Source organism: Physcomitrium patens, chromosome 3 (genome assembly GCF_059467195.1).
Source record: "Physcomitrium patens ecotype Gransden chromosome 3, ASM5946719v1, whole genome shotgun sequence".
Classification (NCBI taxonomy): domain Eukaryota; kingdom Viridiplantae; phylum Streptophyta; class Bryopsida; order Funariales; family Funariaceae; genus Physcomitrium; species Physcomitrium patens.
Window position 1 is genome coordinate 3,897,135 of NC_143412.1, and position 23,056 is coordinate 3,920,190.

Genomic DNA, 23,056 nt, shown 5'->3' on the forward strand with positions numbered 1-23,056 from the left:
GTAAGCCTCATCATGGAATGATATACTTAGAAAGTAGTATGGTCACTTTGAGGAAGCCAGCCCTGGCCAATATGTTTGTATGTAATTTTTTCTCTCCTGTAGTAAAGTCTTGCTTTACTTGTGTCATGAAAAAAATAAAAATAAAAATAAAAAATAAATCATCATGGGCAAAATAAATGTGTAGGTCAAATGGGAAGTTCAACCAAACAAATTACTCTGTACTCTGGGGATGTAAAATGAGCTATAGTTGACATTATATTTCATACTTTACACTCTTCTTTTGTCTCATCTAGCACAATTAGATGGGACTAACCTAATTGTGTGTGTGTGTGTGTGTGTGTGTGTGTTTTTTTTCTTTTAATCCACAGCCATGTGGGTCTGCTGCAGAGATACCATCTCAGTGTCTTTGTTGTTGCTGCCCCAAGTGGCTATTTGAAGACCACCACACAATTGAGCCAGCAAACAAACAAACAAACTGCAGCATCAGGGTAAGAGAGGGTGGGATATATGATTTTTGTGGCAGTGAGTGAGGTCAGGTGGTGGGTTATTTGTTTTTTTGGAGCTTCCTTCCAGAATCCACTGTGAATGCATCCCACCATGATTGGCCACATGAATGATCCATCTCACTGCTTGGATTTTCTACACAACTCCATCATATTTGCACTCTAGAAGGTATTCAGGTGGTATTAGTATATACAAACATGTAAATATATATATATATATATATATGTGTGTGTGTGTGTGTGTGTTGAAGTTATAAATTGCTTTGCTCCTCACAAAGGGAAATGAATCTTGTAATTTTTGTCTAGTTGGAAGAAATTATATTTTGAAATTTTGGAGAGTAAAAAAATTTGAGGTGGGTGGATAGTACCTCAAGTGGTGGGTTCACAATCTCACTGGCCACAATTATACATACATTCATATTTGAAAGAGTATAGTGCAATTTTCCGTAAAGATACCAGTAAGTTTGCAAGGAATAGTTTTTTCTTTTTCTTTTTACCTACATTCCTACTTGTAGCTGCATGCGGGACCCTGATAATGAAGTTGGTAAGGGTATTCTCTTAACCTTTTGCTGTACAAATGGACTAACCATGTCATATATCTACACCTACTTTTGTCATTTTCTTAATTCTTTCTGTTTAGGGTGCAGGGGGGTGTGTAGCAGGGAGAGAGATGTAGCTCAATCTCTAGAAGCTATTGTAACTTTTTCAGCGGTGCTTCTTGGGTAAAAAAAACGTCCAGTTGTTTTCAGCGTGAGACATTTTGTTGCAGGTTGGTTCCTTCACCTCGTTTCTCGCCAAGAGAGGTGCTGAAACCGACAATTGAGTTGATGCAGCTTTATGGAAAAAACACAGGTCTACAGGTACCACTGTATGCAGGTTGAAGAAATATTTTAAATTGAATACCGAAGAAAATGAAGTACTATTATTAGATCAAAGACAGAGTATACACAGGAGTTAAGTTAAAATATGGACAGAGAATTTAGAAGAGGAATTGCCACCTAAGTTCTATAACCCAGGCAGTAAAAATATTTCCCTGCAAGGGCTCAACCCGCATTAACTTAGTCTAACCTAGATGTTAGTCATCATCATCCAGCTTGAACTTTTCTCCAAATTCTTGCAGTGAAGGGAACCACAACTGATTGTCTGGCAGACTTTCATCCAATCTCCAAGTCGTTCGACATTTACACTCATCTCATCAAAATTACTCCAGAACAGGCCCAGCTTCAAGAATCTTCTGCGTCAGCTTGCTATCTCCACCAACCTTGTAATCGGCGTATAGCTCAAAGTTCTTCTGGAAAAGCCCAGCAAGCTTCTTCAAGGTCTCGTTGTAAAGCTTCTTATCTGACCACTGCACACAGAAAATCATCATCAAAATTTGAGAAAGAAGAATATACTAGCCACTTCGGATGGCTGTTGAAACAAGCTTCGTACAATAAGGGACCAAAAGCGACAACTCGCATGCACAACATTGCACCGAAATGAATGATCTATAAACAGTCAACAAAAACCTGAACTCACGTGCGCATGTGAGTAGTACTAAATGAACCCAAGGACTAGCCTTGTTGAATTTATAAAGACTACATACCGCGTTCTGTGGCTGCAAAACTTCACTTGGCAACCCGTTGACCTCAGTTGGCACAGACAAGTTGAAAATCGGAGTTTCCACGTATTCAGCATTCAGCAAAGACCCATCATGAATGGCATTAATGATCTTCCTTGTGTAGGCAAGTTTCATCCTCGATCCGACACCATAGCTGTGAAACAAGCAGAACGTCAGCATCGTCAAAGCGCGCAACGTTACAACGTAGTAAAACCGCAGGCAACACTTGCATAACACATTAATCACTGGCGTCCATACCTGCCGCCAGTCCAGCCAGTGTTGACCAACCATGCAGTAGCACCATATCGCTCCATTTTCTCGGCAAGCATGGCAGCATACTTGGTTGGTTGCATCATAATGAAAGCAGCTCCAAAGCATGCTGAAAAAGTGGCCGTAGGCTCCTTCACACCCTCCACGGTCCCTGCGACCTGCAAAGGGACCAAAAGAAATCGTCAGCGCAATACAATACCCGGAAAATGGCTTAATTGCAAAAAGATCCAAGTTTTCTCGGCCCAGACACATCCGTTCCCGAAACTTACCAAAGCAGTGTAGCCACTGATAAAATGATACATGGTTTGTGCATGTGTCAATCTGCTCACGGGAGGCAAGACACCAAAAGCGTCACACGCGAGTAATATCACGTTCTTTGGATGAGGTCCAACGCAAGGCAGCCTGACGTTGGGAATGAACTCGATGGGGTAAGCAGCCCTCGTATTTTCTGCAACGAACATAACTCAAAAGATGAGCTCTACCAACTTCTGAGGAATCAGTTGTGTAGGATGAATGCAAGTGTGGAAAAGCTGGCGGGTTCAACATTTTGAAATCTGAACAAACACGGAGTCCGTAGATGGAAGTTAGAAACTTTACCAGTTACTGATTTGTCGGAGTAGTCAACTTCCCTGTAATGCTCCTCGAAGACGACGTTTTCTAGCACTGCAGCGCAATAAGAAGTAACCAGAATAAGAAATGTATCGTCAACATTTGTGTTACAAATTGAAGTGAAGGACAGAAAACAACCATCAATATTGAAAATACGAACTCGATAAAGCCCTACAGTACTCACTCCACACCGAAGGTCAAAGTCTCACCAGTTCCAAACTTGATAGCATTCCAAATCTCTGGCTCCTTTTCGGCAGAGAGATCAATGCATTTTGCATAACACCCTCCCTCAATGTTCGAAACACCCGTATCACTCCAGCAGTGCTCGTCATCACCGATAAGCTGGCGATTAGGATCAGTTGAAAGAGTCGTCTTACCAGTACCTGTCATGTAAAATACATCAAACCAGCCGTACATATAAATAAGTTGTACACTGTTGTTATCGTCTGACTGATCAAGCACGGAGGCTCTCGTTTTCTTTTCCCAACTATACCTGATAATCCAAAAAACAACGCCACATCCCCTGCCTTTCCCATGTTGCAGCCTGAGTGCAACGACAGAATTCCTCTTTTGGGCATCAAATAGTGCATGAGGCTGAAGAGACCCTTCTTCATCTCTCCAGCATATTGGGTCCCCAAAATCACCATCTCTTTTCTTTTGAGATTCAAATCTATGCTAGTTGACGATGACATGTAGTGGGTATAGCGATTGCAAGGAAATTGTCCGGCATTGTAGATTGTGAAGTCCGGAGTTCCAAAATCCTCGAGCTCTTCAGGGGTAGGGCGAATGCACCTGCCACCCATATGCTTAATGCCACCGAGCACACGAAACACATACATGCATCGATATAGACCTCCCCTTAATCCACGGCTAAAGGGACCCTCCAACATACAATCACCTCTAATTTTGTTTCAAGCCCATCGCCCAGAACGCTAAAGCCTTCGGTTTTTGAGAGTCTTGTACGTTTGAAAATGTGCAGAGTATATAGGAACCAAAAGACGTACAAAGACGTCGCCAAACCTAATATTTAGCGTTAAGTTTCCATACCGGGCATTGTAGAGGATCGATTAGAGTTCGAAAAGTTCAGAGGCTTACATGTTGTGCATGAAAAGTGAGTGGTATGCACGGGCAGATATGATTCGGACTTTGATACGGTTCTCAGGATCCCAGTTAAGGAACTGATCATTTACAAAGACCTGCAGAGTCATAAAGATTGCGTGAATAATCAAACAGTTACTTCCGATTCTTTTTAAAATTATACATTTCTGCAAAGAATTACCCAATAGTTACACCTCATCACTCAAAACGATAGTGTATCCTCTGTCTCTAATCCACGGACACAAACATACCTTCTCCAAGGAATTCAAGTAGTCAACCGCCCTCTCGCGATTAACCAAAAAAGTCTCTTCATCCATCTCAATATTTGGGGAACCTCTGGTAAACCAGCCACGAAAATAGTTTAATAAACCTAAAACGATACAAGTAGTTTAAATAGCAATTTCTTACGATTTCCAATGTGTATCCAACACCTCCACAGCTGGAATTGTTCATATGAACTTAGGTGAAACCCGAAGAAACAAAATCAATTTTAAAATCTAAAGACAAAAATTTATTCAAAATGAAACAGATTATAGAATTTGGAACAATGATAAAGAACCCCCACAAGGATAAGACACTTACTTCCCCCACCACAAGTCATCTTGTGAGGTCTCTTCCTTCACCACACGTTTGTCTTTAGGAGAACGGCCAGTCTTGGCACCAGACATGGTAGCAAGTGCTCCAGATGATGTGATAAAAGAGCCCTTCTCAAACTTGATTGCTTGTTCATACAGCTCTGTAAAGACCAAGTACACCACCCGTAAGAACATGTCTATGTGTAGACAGATAACTAAACAGAAGAAATAGCTTACTCTACCAGAAATTTAAAGATGCAAAACCTGCTACGGAAGGGAATAAGGATCGAACCAGAAGGCGACAAGTTGTACAGGACGTGCGTAAACTTCAAAGCGCTGTCACTGATGTCGAGTCTGGGAGCGACCACAGACTTAAGAGGGCCTCTTTTCCTGGCTGGATCTCCCTTGATAACCTGAGGTCCCTGATCGCGGGTCAAAGAGGCCAAGGATGCGCTGCACAATAAAAAAAAAAACAGGGAAAATTAGTCGGATAATTGACAACAATGAAGTTTGAACATCACATGAACTTCGTGCACACCTGCCTGTAGGTGTGGCACACTTCCAGCGTGCTTTGTGTAACTGATGATAATCCTGCAATGCAGCACGGCGAACTCACTACTCAAACGTTGTCCTTAAGAGTTTACGTGTGAAGATTGTACCTAACAGAGTGCATCTGCTGTTTGTGAAGCTCCTCCTCAGAAACGTACGAGCGAGGAGTCATGCTCCTGGGCGTGGAAGGGTTCGTGGCTGTCCTTGGAGTAGTCGGGGCGGACGCTTTCTTCCTCTGTAAGGCGTGCAACTCTTCAACATTCGTCACCTTCACTGGAGGTGTCGTATCGTCCTTGCATACCTCAGTAGACTTAGTGTTGATTTTAGAAAGGCCATTTGGAACCACCGAGCTCATGAACTCGAAGTCCGGGACCTCATTACCATTTCCATTAAACGCCATTTTGTTTGATAGCAACCCAGACAGGCTCGGCCTGCGCACGAACCAAACAGCATTAGCTTTTGAACTTACTCCACGAGACTCAGAGTAAATCATCAATAGTATAACGATGCTAACTAGCACAGAAGTGACAATCGCACTAAACGATCGATGACTACTAATCACCCGGACTGACGGCTCCGAACAAGTCTATGACACGCACAGAACATCCAACGATACAATCCAAGAACATCGCAAACAACTGAAGGCAGCCCAGAACTAAAAATAATTAAAAGTAACAATAAGAGACAACTTGGAATATAAGTATTCAGAACAAGCAACAATTAACACTGATATACAGCTCCTTTGACAACTTGGTACCTACGTTAGACAGGGACTTACATTAAAAGATTAGGTGGAGACTTTGAACAAACACAAGGACCTGAAAATTTAGACTACAAACCAGAACAATTATCAACCAAGCGTCATCCAACTTCAATGTCCAAAAATCTATCTGATAAAAAAATATATATATTAATAATAATAAATAAATAAATAAATAAAAACACACGCTCAAGTACCAGAACCTACAGCATCAGAAGGCTAGTGAGAGACAACACTCAAACAAAAACACAAAAACCGCTCCTCAATTAGCAACAACTCTCAGAAACAACCTCCATAAAAAAGAACACAGCAAAACGGAGCACTTATATTCCAAACAGGAACACCACCAGCTCGGAAAAATGATACAAAAAAACACAAACTCAATCCTCGAAAACACTTCATTCAACAACACATTAGAGATAGCACAATTGCACAGCATTGACGCGGCACAGAGAACCAGAACGCACCGAGTCGGAAACCTGCCACACAGCACCAAATCACACGCTGTGAGGTTCCACCGAGAGCTCAACTACACCGGAGCATGGGAATGAGGTCGAAAGACGAAGCAGAAGAGGTGATCGAAGGCGATGGCGAAGAGAGAGCGAGAGAGCAAAGCAAAGCACAGAAAAGCGTTCAGCGCTTCACGGAAAGCAGTGAACGCAACAAACACGAGGATGCGGGAAGAGCCTGCGCAGCTCGCCCCCTTATGAATGTCCCCGCTACTTACCGCAGTAAATTCCTGTGCAGAGTAACCGAGGGTAAAACATCAAAAAAAACTATTTTTTACTGTGGGTACGGCCCCGATCCCGCCAAGGGGTTCCTGCGGTTAAACGCGGGTCAATTTTATTCACCCCCCCCCCTCGCCAACTACCCTTCTCAATTTTCCATTTATAGCTCATTTTACCCCCCGTTATTTATTAACTTATTTTTGTGTTGCGTTGTGTGTGTCTCAATGAAGCTTGAATATTCATGAAGAGATAAAATAGACTTAATTAATTATTCAGTAAATAAATAATAATAATAAATGGTGCACACATAAACCATGGTTGTAAGATGTGTTTAAATCATGCTGTTGGAACTTTATTGTTTCATACCTTATTAGATTTTTTTATTTTTTTATTTTTTTATATTTTTTTTCTTGTGTGTGTGTGTTGTACTTTACCCTTTGACTTGGATGGTTGTAGCAAAATGTTGTTATAGTGTTTATATATATATATATATATGCAAGAATAATGGAATTTTCGTACAAAATAGTATGAATTTTCCTATGTTTGAATTGATTTTTTTTCACGTTGTTAGTACGAATTATTTTCACAGCAAGCCATGTTTACAAAATGTACTCTTTTTTCTTTAAAGCATAATTACAAATGTTAAATTTTTTTATATTTGCTTTACAAAAAATAGCAATACAAATTCTCTTGTGAATATACAACAATAAAACAGCCAAACATATGTTTTCCTAATAAGTTTAATCATTCGGTTAAAGATTGATACAAAAAAAATGCTGATAATGAACAAATAGTATTTTAAAAAATAATGTACCCTTTTTAAATAAGAATGTTTTAATTTTAGCAATACATGAGTAAATAATAACATTAACAAAAATGTTCAAGCCAAGTAAAATCAACATACAATCAAGAAAACATTGAACATAATAATTGTAAAGGAATGTCAATTCTTTTTCTCAACAAAATAAGAGAAATATTAAATCCACCCACTTTAAACTTAAATTGAACCATGTGAAACTGCACACTCTCTCACCAATCCCTCAATTTTGTGATTAGTGATGTGCTAATTTTGCAAGGAGGTGAGAGGACTAATAAATTTGAATGTGAAAGATCAACTTCAAAGATAGAAATAGGCAACATAAAGATGATTTCACATCAAAGAGAAGTTGATCTTTTTTCACATCAAAAAGGATCAACAAGATAGATGTTTTTATTGAGAGTGGGTTGATGTAAGATTCAAATGGGTTAATTTAATATTTCCCTAATATAAGACTCGTGATCAATTAATTTTTTTGAAATGAGCTTATTTTTTAATAAATGTTAAGAGCATAAATAAGAAATATTACAACAAATGCTCATGCAAGTCAAGTAAAATCGTATTGTTCAAACAATAATAATTGTGTAGCAATTCTGACATTCCTTTGATTGAGTGTTTAATCCTTTTGGTTGAGTGTTGCTATATTCAACTTCAACTAGCAAACTCATACAATGCCAATTCAATTAAAAACTTTTCATCACTGTCATTCTTTTTAAGTAAGAGACAATATTTTGAATTTATCCTCTTGTGAGTAAAAACGGAATTATAATACTTCAAAACCTTGTTCAATGTGAAACTAAAAATACAAAATAATCTTCTGTCTTATAGTTTCTATATGAATTATCTGAATTATTACGTGAAACTGGTTGAACATGTTTGTATAAAAAAAATGCAAATAAATGTGAAAAAAATCATTTTATGATATCTAAAACTTTTACGATTGTTGGAAAAAATTGCAGAGGCTTAAATTTTTAAGAAAACCAATTCCAAAGTTGAATCAACATTTCACCACTGAAAAATGAAGCACTATGAAGGTTCCATTGTTTTCACAGGTTTTGAGTTTTTTCCTTCTTCAAATTAAGTTACAAAAAAGTTTTGCAAAAAATCAATCTATTGAAAGAAATTCCAAACCTTTAAATTGTGCATTCCAATCATTGACCTGCATAATTATGCAAGTCACAAGTTATTGAAACTTGTATACCCATGTACAACCAAAAACAAGTTTTCAATTATTCACTTGTAAGTAAAGATCCATTGTTTATATATGTTGGCTAAAGCCTAAGTTGGTTGGAGATTCATGAATTTCAATTGCTCCACGATCTAAAAAAAAATAATAATAATAAATAAGGTTTTAAAATTCAACAAGACTCCTGAAGTCAACAAGAAGTAAGTCTGACCTGGTCTAAACAATGACACCATTATAAAAAACTGTCTTATATACGGTATAATATACAGTCAAATCTCGTAGTCTTGGAGTAGGTTGGATCTTGTCTTTCACAAATATAATATAAATAAATAAAGTATTAATTGTATAATTGTATTTTTTTTTTTATGAATCAGGCATTAATTTTTGAAAGAATGACATAGGAGTTAGCCCCAAATTTTATATTAATAGCAGAAGGGATTAATATCTCTTTTTATTAGCATTGAATTGGTCTCACATCCAACTTTGCAATTTGTTAACTTTACTTTTCATTTACAGCAATTTGAGAGCCATTGAGTGTCAAGAAGAAAACAATAGAACTGTGAATGTGTTGGTTACATAATTTCTTAATATTTAGATTCATTCTGATCAATATACTGTTATGAATGTCTTTGTTATTTTATTCTATTTTATGACTCTTCCTTTTTCTGGGACAAGGTTGTTACTAAAGTACTTCATACAGAGTCTAACTATGTTGAAATTGGAGCAAAAATATATTCAACAACGAAACATTGGAATAAAACTAATTCACTTCTGTTAGTAATATGAATACATTTTTAAGAAGATTGTCACGTTTCTTTGCATTTCTCTTTTAAAATTCCATATCAAATTCAAAAAAAAATTGAAAGAAGAGGAAGACAAACTGCTGTAACATTTATTTTGTTTTAGAGATACATTTCAATGTTCATTTAAAAAATAAAATAAAATAAAATGAAAGATGAAAAATTTCACAATTAGGTGTAAGTTATAATTGAAATATTAACCTTCATTTTTTTCTTAATAATTTTTTTCTGATTCAGAGTAAAAAATAAATAAATAAATAAAAATGCAGACATATCTCAATTTAAGAAATAGTTTGTTACTTGATACAGAACAAAGATTAGACGTTATTCTGGTTTGTCTTAATTCCTGTTTAACTGTTTTTCAAGCAAGGCAGCTAATAAATCATAAATAAATAAAAACTGTTACAGATATAAAATGGTCATTATTTTTGTTTGTAAATTTTAGAATTTTATGATTTCCTTAACATAAGTCAAAATCAATTTGTTTAACAAACGAAAAATGCATCAAAAAGTTGACAACTCAAGATATTTTTTAATTGTATGATTTAAAAGAAATTGAACATTAAAATTAAAATTAAAATTAAAAGAAAACTTGGTGCTTTATTTTTATCTTTAAAAATGATACATTACTATTTTCATCCACATATGCACACATTTGTATGTGTGTAAATTTATATAAATATATATATATATATGTTACAATTTTTTTTAATATTGTTCAAAATACCAGGATAAAAAAATGATAAACATTGCATGTACGTACATAAATTTTTATTCATTGTATGTTGAAAAATATTATATGCTTATTTAAGCCTGCAAGGTATTGAATACTGCACATTCATTTTACATTAAAAAGACTTAAAATGATTTTTATAAATTACACACAAGCATTTAAATATATGAAATTCTCATTCCATTATTTTTATGTCTTATGTGAATTATACATTACTAATGATTCAAATGATATTTTTAATTTTTTGTAAAAATATGTTTTTACAAATTGGAATCCTTAAGTTTCATAAAAAAAAAGTACATCAATCAATGTTACTATTAGTTCATTTTAACATGCATACTTTTAAATTATCAGTTAAGAAAAATTAAAATTGTGTGCCTAAACTGAAATAGGTACTAGATGAAGTTCATTATGTGAAGACTTTTATGCAATAAAAATGTTAATTATATATATTTAAAATTCTTTTAATAATAGATGATTTCTTTTTTATGACCCAATTAAATTACAGTGATATTTTTTGCAACTCCAATGTAAGATTCAAAATTATAATTAAAAAAAAAAAAAAAAAAAAAAAAAAACTGCATTGTCATATACATATCATTATCACTGCCATTACAACTCTTTAAAGTCCAAATATTCCCAACCCATGCACAAGTTCTGTTTCAACAAACTTCTCCATGGATCTTTATAAGCGACTATGTTTCTATCTTCATGACAAACATCTTATATATATATATATATATATAGGAGAATGTTAAATAGACCTATGCTTTTACTAAATACACCATCCTTGATGAAGCATATGGTAATCATGATGAATGTGGTTGGGTTTTTTGGTTGCAGATCCAATAGTGGAGAATTAAATCTAGAGATCATTTTTATTTTTCATGATGGTTAGGATAGGTGGGTTGATTTAATAAAAACTTTGGTGTATTAAACATTCTCATTCATATACATATACATGAATTTGTGTTTAATAATAATAATCATGATGTGTTGAGATACTCATAAACCTACTTTTGTTTTGAGTATCTCAACACATCATGATTATTATCACTAAACACAAATTTATGTATATTTGGAGCCTCTCCACGAGCGTGTCAATTCTTAAGGCACAATCACCAATGCACTCTATTTATACCTTACCACACAATGTGGAATCTCATACTTTCGCCTTTTTCCCCAGAAAGGATGGAGTAGTCCTACGAGTTAATATCCGTCCATACGACCGGTGCATCAACTTCTCCATTACTGGATGGTTCTGTAGCGACAGGGCAGGCGTTACATGGAATGGCGTGAAGGACGGTCTCTCTCTCATTCACTCCCGTCTTCCCTTCCACGTGGTGCCATGTCATCCTGTTGAGTTGCCATGTCATCAGGACAAAATTGCCACGTAGGATGATGAGATGGCTTGGGGCGGGACGGGTGAGCCATGGCACTTGACCTGTTTTCACCCGGCCCACTCCTTCCCCCACGGACTCCTTGTTTTCTTTCTCTCTGTTATCTTTTTCTCTATTTCTTTCTCTCATCCCTTTTTATGTTGTCTTTCCCGTTTCTTTATCTTCCATGTTTCTCTATATGTAGGTTTTGCTTCAATTTTCTTTTTTCTATTCCTCTATTTTATTTCATTTTTTGTGGAAATACATACATACATACATGCATGCATGCATATATACATATATTCATATACTCATTACATTCATATTCATACATACATGATATACAGTTGGAATTCTTTGTTGTGCACAAGTAGCCACATGGTTCTAGTGGAATGTGTCATGACATCCTCCAACCCTTTTTGAATTTTTATTTTGATAATAATTCCTTTTCATGGAAATATCAAGACATTTTTAACATGATCAAATATGAAAAGTTATGAATGAGGTTTGTTGAGCACATTTATACATTCTACGTTTGAAATTTCATTAGTTTTGTGTTCTCAGTATGGCAATAGAGATTAATGGAATTATTTAGGAGTGGGTTTGAAACAAGACCAAAAGTTCATTATGCTTTAAAATGGTTTGTCTTGATATGAATGTCATGATTCTTACACTCTAAATCATACAGCAGCAAAGTATCTATACTTTTCCTGATAAAAGACTTATCTTACTTGGTATGGTGCATAATTATATATGATTTTATTACATCATTACCTCAATTTATTTTTTGTTGCCCATGCTACAAAACTATTTCGACAAGAAATTAGACAAGATGGTAGAAGTATTTTAATTAGTACAAAATTCTTGAGTTACATTGTTCATTGACATGTTTTTTGAATGATGTTCTTTGGCCTCCACATAGAATCCTTATGTATATGCTATAAAATAAAATAAGCTTGTATTTTTAATTCATTGAGGGAAAAAAATTATATATATATATATATATATATATATATATATTGATGATAACAATTTATACAATGTCAAATATTATTTTTTCTTATTTTAAAAGTGATGTATAATTTAAAATTAACTTGCATAATCTTAAAAACTCAACCACAAGAGATCCATAATATTATTATTGAAAACATCAGTATTTTAATCAAGTTTAGGAAGTGTAACATGGTCCAATACTAGTATATTGATTTCTGATTGTAATGTAAAATATAATTTGGCTAATAAATGAACCATCATCTTGTGCAAAATTAGTAATAAACTGGTATCACTATGACATATGAGTAGACATTAAATGATTCTACTTTGTTTTCTACAAGTAAGAATTTTATTAGTTGTTGTACAGATTACATAATATTTTGGTATCTTTACAAATATATTAAATTAAAAAAAAAAAAAAAAAAACTGTATGTTTATTTCTATAAAGAAAAGTGTAAAGCAACATTAATTGAATGGTTATGTATTTATTGAAGAATTTATCAAAGCATCTTAGATTAAGCATTTTGCAAAAACATTTCAAACTTTGAAGCATTATACTACCCGTACATAAAAATGTATTTATATTCATAAATGATATTTTTAATGTTACTAGCTAACTCAATTAATCTAAATATTCAAAGGTTATGTGGTAATTAAAAGCCACTTGGCATTTTAAATATCTCTGTTGTATAAATTAAAATAAAATCCAAATTGTAAGATTTTAAACAAAAATTATGCCCAATTAAAAATTATAGGGAGAGGATAACCAAGTATCACAATCTCAAAAGAGAAAGAACAAGAAAATAAGAGTAAAGAAGAAAATGAAAACCTGGCAAATGTTGGATTTTGTATCCACCATATTGTCTACAAATTATATATGTTTATATATATATATATACATATATATCATGAAACAATCAATTTCAACATGGACCCGTTTTAAACAAATGGTATTATCAAATTCTGTACAAAATATTCTTGTACTTTGAGACGTAAGCTGCATTCCATGATTCACATATTTGTTATATTCTTTCATTTTTCAACAAAGATATTATGAAACAGTATTTGCCATGGACTATTAACAAGGTACATTTATGTGCATAGAAATACATTGTGGTACAAGGGCATAACTTATTCCATAAAAAGAAAATACAATGGGAATAACATGAGTGCAAATGTTGCAACTAATTTTCACCTTTATCAATATTTGGTTCGATTTTGTAAACGGGAAATAAAATCTCAAAATGGTCAAAAAAAAAAATTACATCTGTGCTCAATTTGAGTACAATGATTGAAAATTAAAATTTTGAACATAAAATAAAACAAAATGTCTACTTATAAAACACAAGGTTCAAAAATATTATTTTTATTTAATCTTTTGTTTATACGATTTGGAAATGTATTTTCTGTCATCCAAAATTTCAAAATTGTTAACATACCATAATCACGCAACAAAGTAACAACGTTTACAAGGAAAAGGAGGAATTCTCATGTTTACAACATTCAAACTTAACCATTGTCGAAAGTAAATTTTTGGTTATAAATCTTGTGCGTGAAACACAAAATTTAACAGAATGATTTTTTTATTTTTGTTTAGCATTCTACGTACCTCAATATCACAGTTCATCATGATCCTAATTTTGATCTGTAAATCCACGTATTTACAAATCAAAGTTGGTGTAAGACACTGTGTCTGCAGTATCAACTACGATCTGAAAGTATATTATTTTAATTCAAATAAAAATAAAAAGCTTTCTAAGGATAGTAAGAATAGCATGAATATTCCACCTTAGTTTTCTTCATGCACAACTGTAATGAGAAGCAACTGTGGGTTCAAAAAACATAAAATAATAAAACAGAAGACTGAACAAATAAGACATGAATGTAATAAATCAGGGAGAAGATATTTTTGCAATGGTGGGTGCTTCAAAGCATGTCAGAGGAGAAGGAAATAAGCTTTTTACTTTTTCGAGTTGGCCATTAAATTGAGAGCCACAGAAACAGACAGATGGGTGATAGACGGAAGGAAAGAAGGAAGGCACTCATGGGCAGCTTATCACCCACATTCTAGAATGAAAGAAAGCAAAAAAGAAAAAGAAAAGAAAAAACATTCGACAAAGCCAAAACAAAAAACAAATTAAAAAAAAAGGCATTTAAATTCCATCACTGAACGGACTGACCGCACGAAGTCTAAACTCCACTTCCTTTTCCTTTTTGTTCATAATTTCAATAACGTAAAAGTAAATGCCCATACTTTCACGGCAAGTCCTAAATCCGACCACGCTATGCCCTGTTGCTTGGCACATGCATCCATCCTAAAAGTCATACATTCATCCATCCATCCTAAAAGTCATACATTCATCCGTCCATCATCAAAGTCATACACTCATCCATCCATGCTTACATCCATCCTTAATTTGGATGAGAGAGGAACTCATCCATTGTGAGTCTGTCTGTCTGTGTGTCTGTGTAGGTGTCTTATGTTTTTCCTTCTTCGAACTATGAATTCGGCCTCCACCCTTTCCAACTGGCTTTGCCTTGCTTGAGGTTTGTGTGTTTATTCAAGTGTTTGAGAAGGCTTTTGGAGTTTACAACAAGATGAAGCCTGAAAAAAGACGGAACTTAGCCCAATGGAGGCCAAAGCACAAGATTGTTTGTTCACTGAGCATTAGATTCTTCTTCTGTCAGCACAGGAGATCCATTGCTTTTCTTCTCTTTCTATATTCAGATAGACAGACTCTCTCTCACACATACTCACACTCACACTTAACTCATGAGTTGGGTAGTGATGGTGGTGGTGGTGGTTTTTTTTTTTTTTTTTTTTTTCAATTTCTGCTGACCTGGCATTCTACCACCACATTTCCTGCAAGGTTTTTGCTGGCACTACCCCACCCCACAATTTCCTTTCAGCACTCCCAGCCAATCATTGATGTTTGCATTTTCGCAAATTGGACTTGTGAAACATTATGTTGTTGTGTTTCAGACCTGTTTTTATTTGTTACTTCATGTATGTGTATGTGTATATATATACACTCACACACTCACACACGTATTAATGTCAATATTCCTTTTTCTAAAACAATTGCTCAAATGAATTGCATATTAAATAATGGTGTGCAAAATGTTTCAACTTTTCATTGTTAACATCTTACATCAACATATTATTGGATCTTTCTAATTGTATTTTTTGGTATGACCAAAAATCATGATCATGTCATGCATATGTGTATATATATATATATGTATATGTATATACATACAGATAAGTAGTGTACTTGGTTTAAATGTCAAAATCTTAATATAGCACAACTCCTTGTTTTAAAAACAAACTGTTATTTAGATATACACAAGAAATAAATCAATCTGCAAGCTTCTTTTTCTTTTTTTATTTTTAGATAATTATGATCAATATTTTTAAGACTCCTGTAAGAGGACCCTAAACCAAAGCAGGGTTCAGACAAGGAACACACCAAGAGTGTTTCTACTTCTTCTTGCAATTCTGGTAATTAACATTCTTGTGATAGTTTATTCATCTGTCAGTTTGTGTTCTTTATGTCTTGTTATTTATAAATTCTTTCTACTTTAAAAAAATTAATCTACAAGGCATAGAATGTATGCCCCTTTCAAGTTCTCTATGGTACTCTCCCACCGTTATTGTTATATAGCAGAAAAAGGGTCAGATAAGGCCTGGTGACAGACATCACCAACACCCACCTAAACTTACAAATAAATTAAAATTAAAGATATATATATATATTAGGATACATGGGAGTATATTAGGGTTGTTGTTTCCAACCTACTCACTGCAGTTCTAAACCCTAAAAGCTGGGTGAAAAGAACCACCTACCCACGCTGACTCCCCTTCTTCATCTTCTCCAATGGAGTTATTTTTATGAAAATAGTTTAAGTAACACACACACACACGCTTAATCAAGTAGTTGTTCTGCAGAGAATAATTCACTTTATTCCATGTTTTAGGTCTATTTTTTCATATGCCTTCAGCTGGAAGCAGATATTTTCAGAGATTTACAAACACAAAGGCATGTTGATAGGGCTAGTGGGTTCATAGCTCAAGGTGCAGAAAGGGGCTGTGATACTGTTGGGTTACAGAGAATGGAGGCTTCACAATAATACCAGACACACTCAAAACAGATACTCATTTCAGTCCTGGAACCCTAACCCTAATGCTTGACCCCAGCTGAAGGAGGTGCCTGCCTTCAATGAGGGTCACCAGGTCAGGCATTCATTCTGTATTCACATATTACCATAACTGCCCTGTCTATTAGCATTCTAATAAGGCCTCCAGGACCTTGTTGCCCTATTTTTCTTTTGTTTATAAATCATATATTTGGTTGTATAATTTTTGCCAGATAGAGTGATCCAAAATGGCATACCTGTGTCAATGCTAACTTAAGATGAAACATACAGTTGTGTGACAGAAAGAGTATGAGTACAAGTCTAACACATTTACTGAGTTATTATTATTATTATTATTAATTTGCACTTATGAATTTTAATTTTAATTATAGAATGATTTCAAAACGATTTTTTTTCATTTTAGGTGTGTGTTAGATTGTGCCCAAGTATTTAATTTTGGAAAAAAAAATTAACAACAACAATAAAGTGCAGCAAGCTTTTGATTAAAAATAGATAAAAACAAAATAAAGCAAGGAGAAAGCAATCTGTACAATTAATTTTGTTAAAAGCATCTCTACAAAAAATCTGTGATATAGAGAATATTAAATTTGATACATTTTTGACATTTTTATTTTCTCTATTACTTCTTTAAGTTACATGTTGCATTAAGTTCGTGTTAGTGGTTTTAAATTGTTTAAATGGATTTATTCAAGTTAAAAAATTGTGAGTGGTTTTATGTTGTGAGTGAATATTAGAAATTATTTAAAATTGTAAGTGGTTTCATATTCAAAATCCGTTTAAACAATTTAAAACTACTCACAATTGTGAGAAAATATTAGAAAATAAAAGAGGTGTTGACAAGATCAATAATTATCTCAATCTTTTTCTATATAATATAGCAAATAAGAAAATCATATGAAAGTTTTTAAAGGTCTGTAAGGCTTCAAAAAAAGAATGTTTAAATTTTGAAATGTTTTTTTAGTAGTATTGTTAGATCCATGAAATGTTTTGCGAAAAACATTGATAGTATTATAGTTCGTAAGAGGAGACTTATAAAACCAACTAATATTTGAGAACTTTTTGCAATATTGCACAAAGATTGTATTATCAAACCATTTTATCTCTACTTACTACTAATTGTTTAATTATTGCATATGTTTATGATAACTTAATTTTTTTCAAGGACTTTAAATGATATCAATGGATTGTAATCAATAACTTTTAAAATTTAAATCTTTAAATTTATTTATTTATTTGATTGGTTTATTCTGACTCTTATTTTAAATTATACTGTCACATTAAGAGAGAGAAATTCTATAAAAAAAAGAGAGAGACAAGAAGTAGCAAAAGACTACACCAAATAAGAACTTCAACTTAAACTAACACCAACAATTCAGTGCTCTATCTTACATATGTTTTTAATTCTTTTATTTCTTTTATAGAGACATAATATCCATGTGTGTATCCATTTATATATATATATTTAGACAAATAAAAATTATGCTCCACATATTTTATTTGGTAAAATTGTCACATATACAAATACTTAGTTCTTAGCATCTCAAAACTAATTACGTAAGAAATCATGCATTTGCGTGTCATTGAGTTTGAAGATATGATTCTGATGATTCTGATAACTGAATTTCATCAAATCAGTACATTGCAACTTGACAACATACATTGAAGTGTATGAAATGCCATGTTTTCTATAGGTATATTTCCTGTTAATTTATTTGTAATTTTTGAAATAAGACATATATATATATATATATATATATATATAATAAGTGGGACTAAATCATTCTGCAATTAAAATAAAATTGATTGAAGACATTCCTACCATATTGAAAACTACTGTATTCAAATCCAACCACTGAAACTTCACAAATTTTAACATTGATTTTTAAATTTAGATGTTTTGACTATAATATTTAAAATTAATTTCAGAAATTTCTATGATGTACCATGGAGGATTTCTATCTTTAAACTGAACATTTTAATTGAACTTCATAGTCTATATTTCCATATAATCAAGTGATTTATTATTATTATTGATATTATTATTATTATTATTATTATTATCTTTTATTTGTTTCCAAACACTCGTCAATTTGGCTCATAACGTCCTCACAACAAACCAAGTTAACTTCAAGAATGTTGTGAAATTCTTTGATTACATGAATTTACAAAGTTTAATTTGGTTTAAATAGTAAATCTTCCAATTTGAATACTTTTTGTACATAATATATTTTTTTCATGATTTTCATTTTCGTTTTTTTCTTCTAAATTTGTATTCAACTCCTCCATGTGTTCAATATATATATATATATATCCTAAACAACTTCAAATTATTTGATTTTTGTATTAAAATAACCACTTAAAAAAAATAAACATGCACATGTGCCATGTGGGTTGTCTTCTGTACAATTTTGAAGATTCACAAATATGAAATGAGGACCTTAAGTTCTGAGTGGATTTGTCAAAGTTTCACACAGCTAGTACATTACAAGTAAAAACAATAATAACAAAACGAAATGCATCTTTTTGAAAATTCAGGAATAATATGAAGTGAAAGTATAAATAATTATAACCACAGCTACATTAACAAAATCTTAATATATACATGTAAGTAAGTTGTAGACAACTCCTTGATGGTTTGGACTGTAATTGATGTTTTCCTAAAACAATAAGCACATGAGAAAAATCTGTGCGGTTCATACAATCAGAATTAATTTTGAGTATGCTGTAAGGAAATCATACCAACCACACTTGGTATCAAATAACTATATATATATATATATATAGCTATGATTTGTATAGTTGTTCATTATGGTTGCTACATTTGCATGCATGTTTAGATGAAAATTCAAACACAAAAGCTTCTGAGATTACACTCCAGGGCATAAAAATGAAAAATAAAAAAATTAATGGAAGGGTGCATGCCATATTCTGTTTGTCAAAAACAAACATTCATTTTTCATATTTCATAAAAACGGGTATTTATATCTGTAATATAAAAAATTGAATATGAGTACAGAACAAATGTGTATTATTTCATATTCATTTTGTTAGTTCTTTTAAAAGTTGAATTGCCCTCTTATTTCAAAACCATTTCAAATGAATAGTTGGTTTAAACATCATGCAGCAATTGGTTGCCTTGCACATCTTTAATGTGTCTGTTCTTTTTATTGTGACAGTTTCATGAGAGGCTGTGCAACCAATACCACATGTAACATAAACAAGTGATAATTGAATTGTTTTTATAGTGCCCAAGGATAAGATAACATTATTAAAAAAAAAGGTTTAGATTAAAGCATTTGTATGTATGTGCACACATACAAATGTGACCCACATGCAATAGTGGGGGATGCTATAGATAACATGGGGCATTATTGTTATTGGCCACATGTAAGGGGGACAAACATGGCTTGTAAGAGTTGGAAGAAGGCTACGTTAAACTCTTGTTGGAGCCAAATCCTAAGAGTGAATTAGGGGTAGTGACTAGTGACTTCACGGATTCAGGGGCCATGTGTCTAGTAACCACCACACCTTGCCCTATGACCGCTCCCCATCTCCGTCACTCTTTTGGTGATTTTGTCGTTTGAATTTTCTGGCTCAAGCTGCTGCAGCTGCTGCAGCAGAACTAGGAGACGACGATGGTAGAAGAAGGCTTCTTCGCGTGATAGTTCTGGCTCTCTACGTTGGTTGAGATATTGCGCTGTTGTGGTGTCGGGATGTGGACTTTTTTCGGTCCTATCGCACATGGCAATGGCCTCCACTCTCAACGTCTTTGCGGGTTTAATGATTTGCTACTTTTGTAGGGGCAGCGCCATACATTAATTGGTGGTGGGGATGAGGCGTTTGATTTCCAAAGTGAGAGAGAGAGAGAGAGAGAGAGAGAAGGAGAAGAGGATGTTGTTTGCGAAATTCTTCTCGGTTGCTTTGTAGCTCCGAGATCTCTTTTTCTTATTGCTTTAGTTCGCCAAAGTGATTCATGGGAACGTTTTTGAGATTCATGTGAGTAGGGATGCACGAGCTTCCTTTCTGATTTGCGAGTCAACCTCGGAAGAAATTGGCATCGTGTGAATGTAACTTTTAGTTGACCGTGGGGCTTGTTGGTGCAGATGTCAGTTGGCCCTAGGTTTAGAAACGGTGGAACTGTCATGTTCTTACGATTGATCACTTTCAGTGGAATGCAGCTCTTCATGCGCCTCACTGAAACACAATTGGCTGGTGACCAGGTTGTGGCATGATCCTCCTCTGAAGGACTCTTTTCATGAAAATACGTGTATAATTTCTTAAGCATACTTGACTATCATGTCACCGCATATTTTGAACGATAGGTCCAGTTTGGTACTGGTTACAACATTTACGAGTGGTTCTAGAGTTTTGTTAAAAATCAGCTCATAAAATACCAACTTGTTTTTCATTAATTTTACAAGGAGCCTACTGATATTTTGAGTATCATGCCATTAGCTTGTCACAGGTCGATAGTATTCTGGACAAGGATGGAAATTGCAAAGTCCATATTCTTTGATCTGAATCTCGATTGCGGATCTCACTAGCCACATGTCGACACGAGGCTCAGCTTTGAAGTTGCACAGGAAAGTTGTCCGTGACATGCAGCATGGAGTCGAAAACGAGGTATTACTGAATGGTCGTGAGGGGCTGCAAACTTAGCGAACATGGGAATGTGTCTTCACTCAAGCAAACTAAATTTGAGGACCAAAATTATTCGCCATCCGAATTTGTACGGCACACAAGCCACTTGAAGAGATAACAAGACGTGATTATTTCGAAACGACAATAACACGCTGTGGTCGGATTTGTTGTCCTCAAACGCTCGACAATGCTCCGAGGTGGCAAGATGTATTTGGAAAGGTGCTGTCGCAGGAAGGGGTTCGAGTGGAATGAAAGTTTCTTATTGATTGCGACGAAATTTCGGGGCAAAAAGGACGACTATCTGAATCCACTTTATGACAATCTTCAGGGCCGAGGTTCGTTCCTCAATGTGAGGTGTCGGCGAGGAAAAAGCACCTTACGACATCAGGGGCGGACCAAGCCAAGTCAGTTTTGTCTGATTGTTGAATCATGAGGCTACTCCTCGATTACATGCTTTCTGACTTTTACATTGTTTCTTTCTTTCTATTATTTCTTTTCACTCTTGATCGGAAGTTCTTCATGCTCTTCACAGACGTTTTCATATGTATTCAAATTTACCGTCTGGATAGCATGCCTTGTGGTCACGAACTCTTATAATCATGTATGATTGAAGCAGAATTTGGGTGAAATCTGTAAAATGCCGTCTGCACATCGTATCGTGGCTGTCAAGTCTCGTGTACTTTTTTGGCTGGTTTTGAAGAGGTAATTCGTAGGAGACACGGTCACATGTGGATTCATTCGCTAAGAATCGATTACAATTTAGTTCCCAGAAATTTCCGTTGAAGACGCCCCTGAAGTACACCTTGGATGTTAGCTTGCCCCAGAACTTATCCGATAGTTGGAGGTCTTGGACTTTGCAAGAGGGCAAAGACACTAACTTTGCCTGGAAATTTTGCGGAACATTTCCATCGAAAAACTTGATTAGAAAATTCATTGAAGAAACTGGCTGATCCACTCCTTTGATTTCAATAAATTCCAGAAACGTTTTCCTTACTTCAAGCGAGTTGGTGAGCGACTAAACATTCAGTTGGAAACTGTAGAATGACGTATAAAACGAAACATGTGGCTTCCACACAGGTATTCAATACATAGAAATTGAGAGCTTTTTTTAATCTATGCACAGGTTTCGTTCAAACGAAAATACTTGAGAACTAGCGAGCAGAGACGAACCTGAGAGGGTTGAAATTGAATGTTGTTCCACTATTGTGAATCTACAACGCGTTTCACGCAGGAGGCGTGGAATGTCGCGTTCACCAGAGTTTGGAGGATATTTTGAGATGCGAACCGCAATTTTTCAATAGACAGCTCTCACTTCTGCTGAGGCGTAATTCTTTACTTCGCCACCACAAAGCTGTAGGAGCCCTCCCTACAAGGACAAGGCCAGACACCGAAAATTTCGCGTCACCACCAGGTCACGCAAAAAAGAGACCTACGAATCGCCACTTTCTTGCCAGTCCACCGAATTTCTTCCATTTGATTCACGCTTCCGACTGTGAGCTTTCGTAAAATCCCCTAGTAATGTTCCCTCTAAGGAGTAATTCTGACAGATTCATGAGAAAGGTGACCATCATGGCTAACCCTACGAAACTGCGAGCACGCTCGGAGAAGGCTTCAGCCAGCCAGCCAGCCAGCCTTCTATGAAATCTTCGTTAATGAG

At 34.6% G+C, this 23,056-nt stretch overlaps 1 protein-coding gene and 2 long non-coding RNA genes across 8 annotated transcripts; 2 read left to right on the plus strand and 1 right to left on the minus strand.

Annotated features, from left to right (window-relative positions):
• Positions 1-1,391: 1,391 nt before the first annotated feature.
• LOC112280280 (phosphoenolpyruvate carboxykinase (ATP) 1) lies at positions 1,392-6,630 on the minus strand. 2 transcript variants are annotated; one of them, XM_090248569.1, is made up of 14 exons: positions 6,432-6,630; positions 5,983-6,022; positions 5,315-5,635; positions 4,948-5,108; positions 4,663-4,816; positions 4,332-4,416; positions 4,078-4,178; positions 3,476-3,774; positions 3,192-3,365; positions 2,971-3,036; positions 2,643-2,821; positions 2,362-2,531; positions 2,089-2,257; positions 1,392-1,851 (listed from the first exon to the last, which is right to left on the minus strand). In XM_090248569.1, coding segments are annotated over exons 2-14 (2,028 nt in total). In that variant the 5' UTR covers positions 5,985-6,022; positions 6,432-6,630; the 3' UTR covers positions 1,392-1,704. The 2 variants fall into 2 exon arrangements, with proteins under 2 accessions (XP_090104695.1, XP_024371353.1); XM_024515585.3 differs by lacking the exon at positions 5,983-6,022.
• Positions 6,631-6,889: 259 nt separating this feature from the next.
• LOC141045235 (uncharacterized) lies at positions 6,890-10,752 on the plus strand. Of its 3 annotated transcripts, XR_012217231.2 has the most exons (3): positions 6,919-8,256; positions 8,469-8,748; positions 9,070-10,752. It is a non-coding gene; the product is annotated as an uncharacterized LOC141045235 (long non-coding RNA). The 3 variants fall into 3 exon arrangements; XR_016502000.1 differs by lacking the exon at positions 9,070-10,752 and having other exon boundaries at positions 6,890-8,256; positions 8,469-8,771; XR_016502001.1 differs by lacking the exon at positions 9,070-10,752 and having other exon boundaries at positions 6,890-8,225; positions 8,469-8,771.
• A 5,358-nt stretch (positions 10,753-16,110) lies between these two features.
• On the plus strand, positions 16,111-22,756 carry LOC141045158 (uncharacterized). Of its 3 annotated transcripts, none has more exons than XR_016502008.1 (4): positions 16,111-16,834; positions 20,862-20,978; positions 21,224-22,476; positions 22,631-22,756. It is a non-coding gene; the product is annotated as an uncharacterized LOC141045158 (long non-coding RNA). The 3 variants fall into 3 exon arrangements; XR_016502009.1 differs by having other exon boundaries at positions 21,224-22,406; positions 22,631-22,741; XR_012217120.2 differs by having other exon boundaries at positions 21,224-22,406; positions 22,523-22,659.
• Positions 22,757-23,056: the final 300 nt, after the last annotated feature.

What these genes read in the sequence shown, in the direction of transcription:
- LOC112280280 (XM_090248569.1), bottom strand. An exon ending in TGCTATCAAGTTTGGAACTG is followed by an intron (nt 3,037 to 3,191) that starts GTGAGACTTTGA and finishes ATTGCGCTGCAG; the next exon opens with TGCTAGAAAACGTCGTCTTC. An exon ending in CTCCGACAAATCAGTAACTG is followed by an intron (nt 2,822 to 2,970) that starts GTAAAGTTTCTA and finishes TGTTCGTTGCAG; the next exon opens with AAAATACGAGGGCTGCTTAC.